This window comes from Nelumbo lutea, chromosome 1, assembly GCF_056320005.1.
Source record: "Nelumbo lutea isolate HS-2025 chromosome 1, American lotus-T2T, whole genome shotgun sequence".
Classification (NCBI taxonomy): Eukaryota; Viridiplantae; Streptophyta; class Magnoliopsida; order Proteales; family Nelumbonaceae; genus Nelumbo; species Nelumbo lutea.
In genome coordinates this window covers 131961137-131978850 of record NC_142684.1, presented here as the reverse complement: position 1 = coordinate 131978850, position 17714 = coordinate 131961137, and the positions used below count along the sequence as shown (strand labels likewise).

Sequence of the window (17714 nt, the reverse complement as noted above, 5' to 3'; positions counted from 1 at the left end):
ATAAGAAAATCCATTCCCAAAATGTAACAGTCTTAGGCGAGAATTTGCAACTAGCAAAGTTGAAGAGTCTCTAAAGAAACCTTCTATGAGATAGTAGCAGATCGGACTGAAAGAGACAAGAGTGATTTTCAAAATTTGTGTGCAATTGCTTGATTTACACTCCTTAAATAATTTCGGAAGAATCATGGAGCAGAAGAAGGTGTTAGTTCAGAAACTGCTCCTTGAACAATCACCATTTTCTGTGACTCTTAAAGGTAGTTAACAATTAATGACTGCTAATTTTGAATGGTGCCTCTTGATCACACCTGATCGACTTGTGGCCATTGAAAACATCAACAGTCAGCCTCACACCAAAAGTCAAAGCCACCCTTCGTGAGTCACACAGGTGTGTGTGTGCACCTCATTGCGCCGCACACACGCGCACGTTGCACAATAGCAAGCCTCTATACTCTTCTCTTTATATCTAAGAAGTGAAAATAAGATCCTATTTAAAAACTCAAAACAAGTTTTATAATTTTCCAATGTGAGACAAGTTAAAAACTGATTTTAATAAGAAAAAATGTTATTATTCAAGACATGTGTACAAATGTATTTTCCATATAATTGATCAATCAAATCCCATTGAATTTAATCTCTAATGAGATTAAAATTCAACGGAATCAAAGCCATCAGGTTCGCTCTGATGTTTGGAACATTTTCGTAAATCCCCTTATTGTGTGGGACTTGAAAATAGTGGTGATCATGATTGCCAGATTCTCTAAGCATGAATTCATTGGTTCTAGCTAAATAAATCAAATTTTAAAAATTACATCATTAACCTATTTATAATTGATTGATCACATTTTTGTTTGTCTTTACCACAAATGAGGTTAGTGAAATGAACTAATTACATCTTAATATTATGCTATACCAAACACAGCAAAACATTATATATGGCAATGGTCCTTACTATAATGATTGAAATTAGATAAAAATTAGATAATAAAAAAAATGAGGGAATATGGAATCCTAACCAACCAATTCAGCTTCAATTATGACTAATGATTGACCATTATCAAGTTAAGTGTATTTACCATATTCTTTTATTTTTTAGGTAAATATGACAATGGCGGTATTAGTCATAAAAAACCATTATTAAAAATGACAATTTTGTTTCATTCAATTGTTATAACTTTTCCCTTAATTGAAAAAGTTATTTTCTATGAATTCTACATAAATTTGAAAAAATAAAGTATGAATATTTTGGTAAATAGAAATCACAATTCCATTGATCAACTTTTCCCCATCTAAAAAATTCAGAAAACGCCCTAATTGACATCCTAAATCAATGTTTTCGAATTGCCGTTCACTCGAGCGATCAGACCATTTGGACCAAAAACCATCCAGGCAATTGGTTCCGTTTTACCACAAACCTGGTCTTTAACCAAAAAATGTTGAATTGATCAACGACCTGTTAGCCCGGGTGACCATTGACCATGTTCAATAGTTTTTTACCATTTTTTATTTTAATTATTTTTATTTAACTTTTAATTCTTTTTGCCAGAACATGCCATTCATACGAATTGGACAATCAAACCATCCATCTGGAAGCTAGTAGCCAGAATGATTCTAATTCCGGACTTCCAAGTAAGTTTTAAAAACATTGTCGTGAACTCTGAATGGCTGAATCGGAGCTGGATGGAATTTCCAACTATGGGCTTGATTGAATTCAATGCCATAACTGAAATTATTTATAAGAGATTGGACCTGCGGCAACCGTGAATTGGGAAAATCTCCATGATGTGTTGTTACTTCTTGTAATCATCATGGGAGATATTGTCAATATTACGGCTGGGATGTGCTGTGAGGCGCCTCTTTTAAGAAAATTGGTCCGTACTCACACCGTTCCAACCTCCTTTTGCAATAATATCTTTCCATCAAGTAACACAGATATTCTGAATGCAAGGCTGTAAAAGTTGCTCGAAGGGACTTTGCATTGATCAAAGCCGAATTCCTTTATGGGGCTGATGTGAACTCACCTGCGGCTTGGTCCATTGCCCTGGGCCCAATGGACTATTGTATGAGGGGCTGACGGGACAAGGTAATTAGGCGTGTCCACGACCCATTGGACTCCCACAAGATTAGAACAGGTATGGATTAGTAATGTAATGCCCCATGTGGTCCAAAGTCCATCAGATTTCATGATTGGAAACTGCTATCTTTCCCAATTATTATTGTTTTTTTTAATGAAGGATTAAAGATTCATTAACTAAAGGAAAAATAGACACTAATTATAAATTAGAACTAAATTACAAGGGAAAATTAGAAATGAAAAGTTTAGATTAAGAGAGTTGTTGCTTTATTACAAGGTTTCTTCCTGGCCCAATATTCTCTCTCTCTCTCTCTCTCTCCATTCGGACCTGTAAAAGGAAGACATAGATATTGCTAGAAGATATCTCTGTAAATTTGCGGAACACGAAAATGCGCACGTCGGTCTGATCAACCGTCGCTGTGGTTAGTTTTTTTCTTCATCCCGTCTTGTCTCTCTCACCATTTCTTGTTTTTGTTCTTTAAATAAAAACGAATTTCTAGAGCTCTTTCTCTCTTCCTCTCTATCTTCTTTCCTTTCTGATTCCCAAATCGCTCAGAGTTTTTCCGGTTTTTTCTTGATTTTTTCCATCGATTTAGGACGATTCATGTTGATGAGTTTTTGAAATTCTGTGGGTTTATTTTTTTCCTTTCCTGGTTTTTGTCGTGTTTTGCGTCAATGCCCTCCATGTTCGGGATTGATCATTCATTTTCTTTTTCTTCTTCAGGTTGGTTTGTTGAATTTCTTGGTTAAATATTATCTCTTTGGGGAATTGAATCGTCGGTTAGGAGTGGAGGGAGATCTAATTTATTCTGATATCTGCTGTTATTTGAGGATCGGAGAGTTGCATTTGTTGATACAGAAGATAGGGGTTTGATCAAGGACTCATTGATGATAAAAGGTATTTTTTTCCCCTTTTTAGCGTTTCTGTTTCTACAGTTTTGTTAGTATATGCGTTTTCTTTTGGTCGGATCAGATTACTTACAAATCCTCTAACAACATCATGGTTACTGCCAAAAAGAAAAATGAAAAGGAAAAAGAAGCGGGGAAAATAGCCTTTCCGTCCACTTTCTCACCCCCTTTTTAAAAGTATACGTTTCTCTTGCTGATTGCTCTCAAGTCTCAACGGCCAACGCGAGTCTTCTGAGGATTTTTTTTTTTTTTTTCACTTTCATCATTCTCTGTTAATGTTTGCCGTTTGAGCGCCCTCTTTCTAGTTTGTCTACTATAGCAAAATTGTTTTCCTTTTTTACTTCTTGGTATGAGTTTGGTTTTTTTTTTTCTAATATTTTTTATGGATTATGGACACACTCCGATGAACATCGTTGTTGGCTCCCGTTCATTTACTTCTAGTTTTACATACACGTTTTGTCCGGAAATGGCTTTCAACTCTTTTATTTAAAGTTCTAAAAGGCCGGTTCTTCCTCAAATCGTGTTTCACAGGTTTTAGTACGCCCAAATAGTTAGAAGTAGGGGAAAAAAAGGAAGAGTATGTATCCTATTTCTTTTTTTTAGATCTTATTCTTTATTGTGTGATTTGTCTGTAATAACTCTTAGTAGATATTTGAAGTCTTTCTTGTTAATTTATTTTGTTAAACTTATGTCCTGTTAGACGGTTTTGTGTTAAATGTAACTTCTGAGTTTTATTACCCTTGGAGTGGTTCGCCAAATTCTTCATTGCATCTACTTCATACTTGCAAAGCCAAGGATTATAATGAAGGATCTACATCTTTCTGTTGGAATAGAGTTTGCATGCATTATTTTTTTTTCTGATCAGCAACTAGAGTTGCATTTATCATTCCAATGTCCTGTAAATTTTGTATTATGCTTGGCGAATACTATCAAATGGTCGGCTGGTAAGAACTCAGGGCCTTGGATTTGGGCTCATTATCTTGCTGAAGTACAGCAACGCATAAATGCCAAATTAGTAGCTCTCTTGCAATGTTAATTGTTTTTGGACCCCTAGAAATTGCATTGTTTTAGCTGACAACCTTGCCAAAGCCGGGGCTCTCAGGGATCAAATGTACAGCAACGGATATATGCCCAGTTAGATCTGCGGGTGCTTCTTTCTATTTATACACCCCTTGTTTACCTTTTGTTTGTTGTCCTTCTTTTTTAATGAAGTTATCCTTTCTCAAAAAAGTCTATTTCATAGTTCCACCAGGTCTTGTCCTCCTTTACATCCTTCAGGAATTTCATTTCACTGTGCATAAGAATTTTGATCCATTGTTTCTTTGTTATCCTTATCTCTGGTGGGGCCAACCTTCTTATGCCAGGATTTATGTTTGCCTACCATATCAGAATCAGAGTAACAAAGTTATCATAGATTTTGCAACATCTCTTTGTCTTCATCCTTTACATCCCTCTCTCTATGTTACTTTCAAAAATTTATTCTGCTGTAAGTATGGTTATGTGAGTTGCTTTACCTTCATTTCCTTATACGTATCCATCACTGCATTCTACTTTGTTTTTCATACTGAATCTTCCATCCAGTTTTCAAAACATTTATTTTATCACAACACATAGTTCTTGTTACATTGTGATATCTCCTTACCTTGTGCCATTCGTAACTGGAGTTGCCATATCAGTAATATTTTGAATTATTCTTTTTCCTCATTTTCTTTGTCTGCTCATTCTCTCCCTCATCTCTTGAAGACAGTTCTGATCATAACATGTGATGGTGTTCTAATTGATTATTCTCATAATTTTAACATTGGTAAATATGATTCTTGAGTCTTGAGTTTTGTCATCCTTCTATTTAGTACTATTGACTAATTGATTACTGCCATACTACCAAAAGAATGATTACTGCCAGAAGTTTTGTGTTACATTGTTGCCATTAATAAATGTCACATTAACTCTGTTATTCATGGCAAACTTTTCCATCCTTAACTTTAGATCTGGATGCCCCTTTACCTTACATTACCGGATAACTTTGATACTTCCAATAAGATAGGTCAGTGAGGCCCTCCATGTGCCTTCCACGTCATGGGTGGCTGAGTTAGCATTACTGAATTCAAATTGAATTTTATTTCACATTCTTTGCTTTCCTCCTTGTCAACTCTGTAGTTATGTTATATCTAAAATTGTCAACTTGGATCATCAGTTGCTAATCTTTGGTGGCTTTTTATTTGTAGGAAGCATTTATTTATTTTTGAGTAGCAAATTATAGGAACCATTTAATTACTGAAACTTTAGTATATGTAGAATGATTGTTTCAAACCATGGAATTGAAGGATATTCTTCTAATGCTATTAGGTGCTCTTGGCTGAAAAGAGGTCCTTAATGATTGCTCTCATGTTCAAAAGAAATCTAACATTTAGTCAGTATTACTAGGACACTTTGAAACTAATGGGTCTACTCTTAAGTCTTTTTGAGATTTGGATACCATGTTGTAACTTGGTATTTGTCTCTGATCTCATTCAAGTAATGAATGAGTCTCCAAGGCTCAAACTGCATGCCTGGATTACGTAATAGCATTTGCTGAATCGCCAAGGCTAATAGATATGGAGGGCTCAATTATTTTAGATATTCTTGAACCTGTAAGAAAGTCTACTACAGATCTTGTTGCTTTCACATCCTCAATTGTAATGCTACAAGCCCAAATGATGCACAGTGTGGTTAGAAAGCACTTCAATACCTCCTGGACATGGTTTTCCACTGGTACTTCCATCAAAGTACTTTTTTTATTCATTAAAAGAAAAAGGAATTATAGATCACTCCCTTTGGTAACTTTTGAATGTCAGAAATCAGGATAACATGGAAGATATCCTCTATTAAATATCTAATGATATATAAGTTTTGTGATTGGTTACTGTAGATGCTATCTAGTATCTCTTGGAGTTTTTTATTAATTTTAAATTTCTTTCTGTTTTTAATTACAAATATTTTATGCTATTATGACATGGATGTCTTCAGGAAAATGTCAGCAATACTGTTTGGAAATATGCCAAATTAAGTTTTCTCTTGATCTATACTCTGAATGAAGGATATATGCATTTAAATGAAAGATATATGTATTTAGATGATACATTTGTTAAATAGAGATGCAACAGGAATCTGCAATGGTACCGGGTTGCATAGAATAGATAAAAAAAAAGGTAAATTGTGTGCAAATTTATTACCCGGACCATGTTGCTCATGTTGGGTGGGCACTGAATTTCCTCAGCATTTATTTCCATGGCTTCTTTGCCATGCAAAGTGTATCCCATATTCTCATTTATATGAATTCTGAAGTTGGAGTTTATATTCGTTAGCTTACCAAATAGGGAAAAAACCAAAGTCAAGGAACCATATCTCATCTTATATGCCTATCCACACAAATGATAGGCAAGGAATAACATCGTTGTCACTGTGTACTGAATTACAATGTCAACTATTAAGGCATTGTTTATTTTTAATTGCATATGTTGATTGCAGTTCTTATTATTACATCTGTGATTCAATGCAGATATCATTTGGTACCATAAATTATCCAACAAAGATGGGCCAAAGAAATATGCTATGCACAAGCCAGATGCTTGATTTGGAAATGGATCAACAAGGCCAGGGCCATGTCCCACCTGAGCCATGCATTCTTGTGGGGAGCATTTCCCATTTTGCGCACCCTAATATCCATCCAGTTTTGTCAGCTTCTGGGAATACAAGTAATCTTGATCCTCATCATTTGCCAGACCATCACGATAATAGTATATTCTATGGGACCCAATATAGCAGTCATCATTTTCATAACCCTGTTGCAAACCTTGATTTTGGTGGCTCAGCGACATCCAACTTCTACAATCCTTACATGATACCTTCATCTAGTAACCGAGTGTTCCCTGTTCGACTAAATCATGGTTCTGCTGATCAGTTGCCTTCTTCCAGTAATCATGGAATAAACGGAGTTGGTTTGGATGAATATGAAAGGACTAGTCACTTCATGATTGGTGCAAGAGGTTCATCCAAGAGAAAAAATGCAGAAGGGGTTCCAGGGAACAACCAACATATTAATGGGTCAACAAGCTCAAGTTCATCTTCATCGGGTGTCCCCATGAATTTAGGGCTGCACCAATGGGATGAACAATACAGACTCATTGCTGGTACACCGGGTGTTGGGACTTTCGCTCCACCTGAGTATAGAGGTAATGGTATTGTATCAGTCACTGAAGGAGGAGTTCGGAGAAGTGTGAGGAGCAGATCAAGTCCTTCAGGCCTTCAAATGGAGTCCATTTTGGCACATAACCATGGTCATTTACATCAAGGAAATTACATGGTTCAGCCTTTTCATCCAGTCAACAATCCTTGGGTGGAACAACAGTTTGAGAGTAATGGTGCAGATAGAGGCACTTCATCCTGGAACTGTGCACCTGCTTTACCTTATTTGCATGGTAGTTAATTCATTCTTTTTTTCTTTGTTTCATGAATGCGAGTCTTGCATTATAGTCATGTTTATCAAGAATTTTTTTTGTTGATCTTAAGGTTGTTAATTTAAGAGCAGATTAAAAATTGTAATGGTTTGGTTACAGGGAGGAGTGTCAATGGTGGTTCTTTAGAGATTGGAAATACCATGGGGCAGGGATACCAGGAGGTGACAAACAACAGTAATTCCACAATTCTTTTTTATCCTCCCCCTATGAACCATCAGCACAGTCAGCAGTATCATGATACTCACCAACTACCTCCAGCTATGCAAGGCATGCAAGGACAAAATTATGGTTACCAGCATCAATTGCCAACACTTCCATTTGTGCATCCATTGAATAGCACCTTGCTCCAGAGCAGTCTGAATCCATCTCATAATGATGTTGTGCCAGGGCCTAGGTCTCAGAGGCCCTTCCTTCCAACTGGCTTTAGGATATACCGACCTAACAGAAGGGAAGTACCTCAGGCTGCTTCAGAAGAGGGAAACAGACCTCGTTTTAGAATTGTTTCAGATAATGTAATTTGCTTTCTCCATGTTATGTTGATATCAGTTTACATGGTTGACCTTTCTTATCTTTTAATGCAGTTCCAATGAGCTATTCATATTAACTGGCAATTGACCAAATCTTATCATGAATGTAGGATGTTGCTATACTAGAGTTTCAAGGCCTGGGGGATTTAATTGATCATCATAGTGATATGAGGTTGGATATAGATCACATGTCTTATGAGGTAAGTTGAGCAAATCATTACAAATTTTACACCAAGGATGGAACAGAGTGAACATTTTAGGATAACATCAAATAGAAAGAAAAGCACTGTTTCCTGGAAGAGAGGTTCTTTAGATTTAAAAGATGAACTAAGAAATGCTTGCTCTGAAATAGTGTTTTAAAAGGCACACAGGTAAGGCACATTTTAAGGCATGTGCCTCACTTGAACCTAGGGAATGCCCCTTTCGAGAGGTGGATGCTTGGCTGCCTTATGCCTTGGCCTAGACATGTGTGGAATGGTAACCAAAACATATAATACCCAACCCCTTCACATATATTTTCTATGAAAAATAACCTCATATATATGGGCCTATCAGCCCTCTTCCTTTGGTAAGGCCCCAACCTCCTAGGATTAGGAATGCAGGACGTCTATCATCATTGTAGCTATTGAAGCATTTTGGTGAAGCCCACAACTGTTTACTTTTAATTTCCATTTGATTTTTTACATGTCATGCTTCTGTATTTTGATTTGAGCTAATAAGCTTTTTTAAAACATTTAATTCTATTTAAAAATTCAGTTCCATATCTATGAGCAAGTGTTTTTAATTGATTCAATTGCTGCAGGAGCTGCTTGCCTTAGAGGAACGGATTGGTAATGTCAATACTGGATTGACAGAGGAAATCATCACAAGGCAACTAAAAACAAGAACTCATGCTTCATCACCAGTCTATTTAAATTTGGATGAGCCACCAAGCACTGATCAGGAGACTGAGACCTGCATTATATGCCAGGTAGTGTTATTTTTTCTCATGCAAATAGCTTTTCTCTTCATGAGACAATTAAGCTGGTGTTATTTGCACAAAACATTAAGGAGCAATGCTGTATGATTGTGGTTGTTTGGAGTTACAGGTTAACTATGAGAACCAGGAGAAGATTGGCACTCTCAGCTGTGGTCATGAATACCATGCAGATTGCATAAGAAAATGGCTTTTGGTGAAGAATGTGTGTCCCATATGCAAAACTACAGCTTTGGCTGTGGATAGCAAGGATGGATAGAGGCGAGTTGAGACCCCAACCCACCCAATCTTATGTTTTCCGTTATTTTTTTCCTGTTCTGTACATATTCACACCTTTTCTCACTGTTCAAACTATTCATTGTTTATCACTTTATCCCTCAGTATGTGGGGGAAACTCTCTCTCTCTCTCTCTCTCTCTCTCTCTCCCGTTGTACAAAAACTCATTCAACATTCATTCAAGCACTGCAGGATGAATCTACAGTGGACTAATAATGGAAAAGTTCGCATAGGTGTCATCTCATTAGTTTTATTTTTGTTGTTTAACTAATTCCTCGAATTTTCTTTAACAAAATATTGGCAATTTGGATGTTTTCTCATTTCTTTATTGGTGTACAGAGGAACCATATGTCATGCTTTGCTGGAAGCTATATTATTGTCTTTTTTATTTTTTTGGATTGTTGAAAGGTCGGTCTCTTCTACATTAACAAATTAACAACCAAATTTGCACTGGTGCTTGTATCATTCCGTTGGGAGACCTGAAGGTGCTAAGCGCTCTCTCTCTCTCTCTCTCTGCCACTGCCAATGAGAGACTTGGGTTTTTGTTTAAAGATAATTTGTAAGAAAGTAGAAAGAAATGCTTCGCTATAGTTGCAAGGATGGATATGGATGCAGTTTGCAAGCTTGTTCGCTAGAGCCCGGATTTTCTTCCCACAAAACCCTAATACTAATGAAGCAAATACTTAACCTATGACTCTATAATAAATATACAAGATTAAATCAATTTTACAAAGAAGATAAATATAAACATTATTCGACCATATTGGCCACATAGGGCCAGTCCTTACATGCACCCTGTTCTGCCGTCCATCCCCATGTCCATATTAATTTCTATTACCGACTTTTTTCTGATGCCATATAGGCAGATTTCATTGATAAATAAATGCTCAGATTACAAGAATGAGAAATACATGCAGCAAAAGAAGTGAAAATACAACCGAAGACTAAACTTGTTGAACAAATAAGAAATCAAGGGCATCAGTAGGGGTGTCAACGGATCAGTTTGGGGTTGAACCCATCCAAATCAAAATCAATTTTGATAGATTGGACGGATTAATGAGAAATACTGAATTGGACTAGTCCAGACTTCATGGTCGTCCAAAGCATTTATTGGATTGGATTGGACCTGATCCATCCATAATGGATTTATATTAGATTGGATCGGATTGATCTGATATCCGGTCCATTGATTAAAAATTACATGTGTCAAAGGATTAGCTAGGTTTGTGTTAGAATCAATCTAAATTAAACTCAATTCAAATGGATTAGGGACGGATTAGATTGAATTTGACCAATCCAAAATGGTCCAAAATATTCATTGGATTAAATTGAACCAGATCCAAAATAGGGGCAAAAGCCTGCAACACAGATCAAATCAGGACCGTTAATTATACCTCAACTAACTTCACTAGCAAGATACCCAATATACACTATCAGCTATGCTAGTCAGCATAGCCTTGGGCTAAGAACTTTTAGGTTGGAAGGTTCCATAAGATTGTATCAGAACCTATTTGACCAAGTGGTTTATTGTTTCATGCTCATCAAATCACCCCTTTATAATTACTAAAATTCTAGAACTTTTAGGTATGAGAGTGGGCCTTTGTGTTTGTTTAGGCCTTCATTTCAGAGAGTGTTGTAGAGAACTGTTTAGGCTGAACAGTTCTTGAGATGGTATTAGAGCTTTTATGACTACCAAGGGCGTTCGTAGATCAATACTGCACCAATGGGATAAACCACGTCAGCTTGACATGTGGGAGCTATACATACAGAGCCTAAATGGTGCACTGTGATTGGCCGAATATATATTACGAGTAGTAGAACTGTAGAGGATCAGAATTCTTGGTTACCCAGAAATCCTATTACACAAAAAGAATATGGCTGTATGGATATGGATTAAACGGTGGGTCGGAGAGAGGGAGAGATGGGGGGATGGTTTGGTTTGGTGATGATAGATTGATAACGATTCATCAGCATTCATTCTGAGGGTTGATGGATGATGGTTCATTCACAATGGCCAAGGAAAAAAGAGGATAGAAAATCACGGACTGTGACGTTTCACAAACGAAAGGGAGGAAATTCTTGCAGATGGATGATGAATTATCTCTTTTCTTTCACTCAACTCCCACTGTTGATGCCAGTGGGCACGTAATTTACGTAAATACCCTGCATCACTCAACCATGTTGACTGACCGGACCCACCATCCACCTTCACCTCCGTTTACGTTTAGCTCATCAATTTTCTTCAAATACAAAAAATTAACAGACACTACTCTCTCGTTTACAGTCTAGCTACAGTGAGTAAAGACGTCAGACGCCTAGCTCTTTCATCAGACTCCGACAGTCGGACTCACTGCCACTATTCGGTGAAGAATTAATTCCGTCCTTCCTTCCTTCTTACCTTGCTCAGTCAAACCCACCTAGCTCCTTCAATTCTTTGTTGCAAGGATTTAGCAAGCAACAAAGCGAGATGTTGCGTATCAAATATAAATTGTCCCATATATACTTTCGAGCAACCTTCACCATATTCGTACAGTTAAAACTCGTCATTCTGCTGCAGATGAGAGCTCTTTTTTTCTCTTTTTCTTTGCATTTAACTCTTTGTTATTTGCACAAGATATCTGTTTATTTTTGTTTTGTTACGATTTAAGGGATTCGTGACAAACTGACAACCAATGTTCGTGATGACAGCATTTAACTCTTTCTTTCCCTCTTCAACTTGGAAGTTGGCCTGTTAATTGGGAACCCCCAAAACTATAACTAATGCGAACTACTTCTGTCTTCAATCATCAAATAACTCCAACTACAGATTTTTTTTTTCTTTTTGTAATTTTTTTGGCTTCATGTCTATTTTGTAATTGATTTTAATTAATTAACCCCAAATCAGATTTATAAGTAGGAAATAAGACAAAGAATTTGATAAATTAATTAACTAGAACTAATAACAGTTAGTTTTATTTTTTATATATATATTTCGACATAAATAGCTGCATGCACAATTATATATGCATCTTATAACTCTAAACGGCCGGCCATGTCCATACTCCGTTTCAGTTCAAGCTTAGATCACTCTCCCAAATGAATCCCTGGTAACATATTTACCATTATGGGTCACTTAGACCTTGCTGAATTACATTAGGCTATGTTTGGAATAAGAAAGTTGAGAAAGAGAGAAGGTAAATAAAACAGGCAAAACCAACTACAGTTGTTGTTGTACCACAAGATATTGCAGATGACATAAATTTAGAAGTAAATTAACTATCCAGAGAGAAAAGCAAGACAGACATCAAAGATGATGATATCATCACTTCCCCACTGTTGGATACCTGTAAAATCCTTGATATCACACATGATATGTATCATCACTTCACCATGTGTATATACTATATATATTATCAGCCTTAACAATTAATTCCGTTCACTGTTTTATCATTACAATCATAATCAAGGGTCCTTAAATCATAATCCTATATCAAAAGACCTAATACACACACAAAAAAAAAAAAACAGAAACAAGAACAACAAGCAGCTCATCAATTGATGCCCCATCTCCTCATCTGGCCGACCCTCTTAAACCTGAAATAAAGTTCACCAATCAATCAATAAATAAACTAAAGCAGAAGAGCTACGCTACACATCTGGACATTAATTTCTATGAACCATTTAATTATAAAATAACATATCAGAGAGAGTGACAGAGATAAAGATAAGAGTTATGAGCATGCATGTCTATGCCAACTCCAGCTTAAACGTCTCTGAATATGAGATGCTCCCGAGCTACAGTACTTTAAATGAAGTTGCAGGTTCGTTCACATGGACCCCCCTCAATCATTGTAGAACTCAAACACCATGGATTTCAAATCCATTCAACACTTGTTCAAAGACTAATTCCGTTGTTTGGGGAGTTCAGGTGAGGAATGGTTACCGCGCGAACCAGATAGTAGAAGGCACCGTGCTGGAGGGCCTGGAGGGTGACGCCCCACTCGTCGGTGATGACCGGCAGGCCGGAGGAGTGGACGAGGACGGCATCCTCCCCGAAAGCCTCTCGCACGTTCAGGAGTCCCATCGCCACCTCGAACGCCACGTCGTTTATGAACACCGTTGATTTCGCCACAGCAGCCGGAATCATACCACCTGATTCGTCAACCCCTGAAAACGCAGAATCATTAAAACGAAACGAAACGAAACGATATTAAAATATAGAGAAAAAAGTCTGGTGACGGGCTTCGAGTCTTAAGCAAAACCCAATGCAGCGGTCAATCAGCTAGCCATGCACACGTCCTATCTCGAAAAGCGTAATTCAATTTAAAAGACCCTTGTAGCCTCGTTCTACTTCTAAAATTGACAAACACGTCCTTGGCTCTTTCTCTTCCGATAACATGAATTCCCATGTTTGCAAGATTTCATGTAAACAAGGACGAAACATATATTCTTATTCCTATGTTGATCTATTTTGTAACTATTTATTCATAATGTAGAGAAAATAAGGATCCAGTGCAGTGAAGACACAGAAATCATAATACACACCTTGTATCTGATTGAGAGTTGCAGTAGTTGTAGAAGCAATGGCGCTGGTGACTGGTGCAGTAGAGATGGTGCTGTAGTTAAACTGCTGGGTTGGTTTCATCTTAACTTGATCATCCTTCTTTGAAGCTCCTTGATTGATTATATCATTGAGAAGCAGACCACCTGAGCAAGGCCAGGTCAGTTGATGATCAGAGTCAGAGGCTTGAACGACGTTCGATAGCTCGGAGAAGCAAAATTCCTGCGAAAAAGACGGTGGTGGTTGCACCGGAAAGAGGAAGGGTTCCAGCTGGAAATCCACTTGAGGGTGGAAGTAAGTCTGGTTAACGGAAGCCGTTGGAGAATTCGATGCTTCAATCATATTTGTCCCACCCATTGGAGGAGTCTTATCGGTTCTTCTTGGAGGTGACTTCTCGGATGAAGAGGAAGAAGACGATGGGAGCACAGCGGTAGTTGCTGGGGCGGTGGTGATCGGAATAGTTTGAAGAGTCTGGGCTTTTGCAGACTGGAGGTGACGTTGCTTGTGCTTGCTTCTCGATTTCCTGTTCTGGAACCAGTAGAAGACGTTTGCATCGCCGACTTGGCCGTATTCCTGTAATTGAGCTCTTATCCTCTTTATCTCATCCCTTGGCGGGTTCACCATTCCTGAGTTGAATATCGTTTCGAGTATGCGTATCTGCTCCGGTTTGGGATTCCATCTCGGCTTCGGCTCCGGGCTTCTCTCTTCGCACCCCGTCACTGCAACCGAATACACATTCATTAGAAACTACAGTCTCTTTCTCTCTCTGTATGTTATTCTGTACGTGAAAGATTTTGTAGGTTATCATGAATACGCACCCAGAAGCAAGCATGTTATAAAAAGGCAAAAACAGACTGGGGTTACTGTCATACAGTACTACTACGAAGATAAATATAGGAAAGCAGACACAGATTGCAGGGATAGAGTACTGAAACTAGATCAAAGTAATAAGACATTTCCATTCATGATTCAAGGACTGAGATGGGTCTGTGTAAGGAGAGCAGATACCTACTGTTTTTGAACTTGAGAAGGGTCGGCCATGACAGAAGAGAATGATAACAATTAACAAGATGAAAAAGAAAAGTTTAAAGGTTGATTTGTTGTGATTGATTACCTGATGCGTATGGGGTTTTCTGGCATGGACTTGACATGAGAGATGGGTTGATGTCATGTTGCCATTGGTGGTGAGATGGCTTGGACTTGAACATGCTAGGCCAGTGTCTGTTTGATGAAGCCATGTTGATGGGTATTGTTGAGTGACTGTGAAGGCTAAACTACACTAGCTAGCAATCTAAGTAGCCAACCGGCCGATAAATAACAGCAAAATCCTTGTCTTGGCTTTTGTTTCTGGTACTGAAACCTCAGGCCACTGATAACACCTCTTCTTATAGCCTCTCTCCACCTAACCCTGTGTTCATATCATATCTTCTCAATTAATAAAATAGCCCTTTCCCATCCTTCAAGGGAAAAACAAAAGGAGAAAACCTTTTTTTTAATTAAAAGTCTCTAGAGTAGAAAAAAAAAGGAACCTCTAGCCACTTTGATACAACAAAAGTCTCCTGTTAGAATTGGAGCAAGAACAGAGATAAGCATAAAAAAAGGAAACATAAAGAAGATGGAGAGAACTGAGTACACTCCCATCCTTTCCTTACACTTTTGCATTAAAATTCAAATGCTTCTGCCCATTACTCAAAGTACAAGCCAATTTTCTCAGAGGCCAAGAATGGAAACCACGGAAAAGCTCACTTGCTGGTGCTTAATTAGAAATCTCATCGATCAGATGAAACCCAGAAATCCTTCATGAGAGGCCCTGCGCAATGTAGAAGAGGTTGGTAGCTTTAAAAGGGTGAGTTATCTTCTTTTTCATAGTTTATCTGATTTTTTAAGGAAAGGGTTCTCTTCCTTTGGCCTGCTTAATTGCAGAGTATTAATGGAGGGTGAAGAGGGTGAGCTGTAAGTGTGGGATTATTCTAATGGAAGAGTTGTTGCAGGAATAAATGGGGGGGGGGGGGGTTGAAAGTCAAGTGCATGAACCATGATGAAACATGAAGTGGGATTTGATTGGAAAGTGGTGGTGAGCAGTAATTGCGGGCTTGGGTTATTTTGGGCAAAGGGAGTTGGGCTTTGGATTGACCCGAGGGCTTCACCTTTCAAATTCAAGTTCTTTTGGCCTTCTCAAAACCAAATTAAATGGTTATATAAACCCAAGAAGCAATTCATTCAATTCAATTCGTAATTCGTGATATGAAAACTTAATTAACAATTAACTACCAAGAGTTTTAGGGAGTGTTCGACAACATGATCGGTTTTATTTTAATGGAAAATTGTTAAAACTCACTACGACTTTTTAATATTTCTCTTAAATTCACTGCAACTTTTTAAAATGTCTAAAACACATCATGTCACTAACTTGACATTAAACAGAGAGGGGTGTTAATATATTGCCAATTTAACATTCATAGAAAAATATAAAATATATACAAAATAAATTAATGGGTGTTAATATATTACCACTTTAATATTTAGACATGAAAAAAAGGAAAAGTTCAAAAAAATATTTTCAACTATAAAATACATAAAAACATAGAAATTAAAAAAAATATAAAAAATTATAGAAGTCTCAAACAAAATAAAAAATTATTTTCAAATTATAGAAACTATAGAAATTGAAAAACAAAATCAGAAAATAAAAATTGTAGAAAAAACACCAAAAATTATAGAAAAACACAGAAATTGCAAATAAATAAAAAAATACAGGAAAATAGAAAAATGTAAAAAAAAAACAGAAATTATAAAAAACATTGGAAATTATAACAAAACACTAAAATGAAAAAAAAACAAGAAAATTAAAAACTGAAAAATACCATTTTTTCTCTAACCCACCATTCAAGGGTAATTTGGTCATGAAAATTGTTAGTTATGCTGACATGGGCACCTCTGTTAAGAAGCATTAACGGTGCACTAACGGAATGTGAGTTTTGGAAAATAAAAACTTATTGACATGGTGAGTTTTAGACATTTTGAACTTTTGAAAATTTATGGTGATTTTAAGAGAAAAGTTGAAAATTCATGAAAATTTTAAACAATTTCCCTATTTTAATTTCAAAAGAAGAACAGTTGCCATATCAGCAAAACCAATATATGTTTGCTGATGTGGCAATTGTTTTCAGTTTTGAAAAACAAAATCATAGAACACCCCCCTAGAGTGGGTCTTTGTGGATTCAAAAGGAAGAATATTGATTTTGGAAACGGAGGTCGTTCTTGTTCTAGACAAGATCTTTTCCACGTTTGACATTATGCACCAGTCTTTCAACTAGTATGTAATGTGACGTTGCCTTCCGATTGATGGATTTCCATAATCAAGAATCTTGTCAAACAGGGATAACACATAAAATATTGATATTGGTTACCAGAAACATGCTTCTTCTATTTAATTGCAACTGACTCAAGTTACCCAACTGTTTTGGGATTTCTTTTGATCAGTTGGTGATGTATGTGGGTTTGCTGTTTCAATGTTGTGGGTCTGGCTGAAAAAGTTTTCAACCTGACCCAAGTTTAAGTTTTAGTAGGAAAACAGGTTTGTCTTGGTTCAAGTTCAGAGCTTAATTTGGTCCATTCTGGTTCGTAGATTGGGGGCTGATGGCCCCAAATGGAAAGAATTGATTCATAATTAATTAATTCGATTTGTGACAGTGTTTCATTAAGTTTATGGCGGCAATCTTCTTAACTTATATATTGATATTTTTATGTGGATCTAATTTGCAAATTCACTGAAATAAAAATTAAACACTTAATTATAAGGAAAATATTAAACACATAACTTGCTTGGTTGGCTGGTTGCCATTGATTTGTATATTGTTTCACAGTGAATAAGAAGCCATTAAGGCGAGTTAATTCATAGTTCTATTGTTTATCAAAG

General features: G+C 36.9%; 2 protein-coding genes across 3 annotated transcripts; one reads left to right on the top strand and one right to left on the bottom strand.

The window, feature by feature from the left end:
• Window positions 1-2173: 2173 nt before the first annotated feature.
• LOC148877626 (putative E3 ubiquitin-protein ligase ZFP1) lies at window positions 2174-9508 on the top strand. 2 transcript variants are annotated; one of them, XM_088942246.1, is made up of 7 exons: window positions 2174-2493; window positions 2796-2969; window positions 6519-7437; window positions 7576-7988; window positions 8114-8203; window positions 8806-8973; window positions 9092-9508. In XM_088942246.1, exons 3-7 carry the CDS (start codon window positions 6552-6554, stop codon window positions 9236-9238), a joined length of 1704 nt encoding a protein of 567 aa, XP_088798372.1. In that variant the 5' UTR covers window positions 2174-2493; window positions 2796-2969; window positions 6519-6551; the 3' UTR covers window positions 9239-9508. The 2 variants fall into 2 exon arrangements, with proteins under 2 accessions (XP_088798372.1, XP_088798373.1); XM_088942247.1 differs by having other exon boundaries at window positions 2488-2699.
• Window positions 9509-12491: 2983 nt separating this feature from the next.
• On the bottom strand, window positions 12492-15376 carry LOC148877625 (WUSCHEL-related homeobox 9-like). Its single transcript, XM_088965460.1, has 4 exons — window positions 14910-15376; window positions 13780-14514; window positions 13178-13401; window positions 12492-12828 (listed from the first exon to the last, which is right to left on the bottom strand). The coding sequence occupies exons 1-4, from the start codon at window positions 15031-15033 to the stop codon at window positions 12823-12825; spliced, it is 1089 nt and encodes a 362-aa protein (XP_088821586.1). The 5' UTR covers window positions 15034-15376; the 3' UTR covers window positions 12492-12822.
• Window positions 15377-17714: the final 2338 nt, after the last annotated feature.

What these genes read in the sequence shown, in the direction of transcription:
- LOC148877626 (XM_088942246.1), top strand. Translation starts at nt 6,552, where the DNA reads ATGGGCCAAAGAAATATGCTATGCACAAGCCAGATGCTTGATTTGGAA. An exon ending in TTAGAATTGTTTCAGATAAT is followed by an intron (nt 7,989 to 8,113) that starts GTAATTTGCTTT and finishes TCATGAATGTAG; the next exon opens with GATGTTGCTATACTAGAGTT. An exon ending in TAGATCACATGTCTTATGAG is followed by an intron (nt 8,204 to 8,805) that starts GTAAGTTGAGCA and finishes CAATTGCTGCAG; the next exon opens with GAGCTGCTTGCCTTAGAGGA.
- LOC148877625 (XM_088965460.1), bottom strand. Translation starts at nt 15,033, where the DNA reads ATGGCTTCATCAAACAGACACTGGCCTAGCATGTTCAAGTCCAAGCCA. An exon ending in GAAAACCCCATACGCATCAG is followed by an intron (nt 14,515 to 14,909) that starts GTAATCAATCAC and finishes ATTCGGTTGCAG; the next exon opens with TGACGGGGTGCGAAGAGAGA. An exon ending in AACTCTCAATCAGATACAAG is followed by an intron (nt 13,402 to 13,779) that starts GTGTGTATTATG and finishes CTGCGTTTTCAG; the next exon opens with GGGTTGACGAATCAGGTGGT.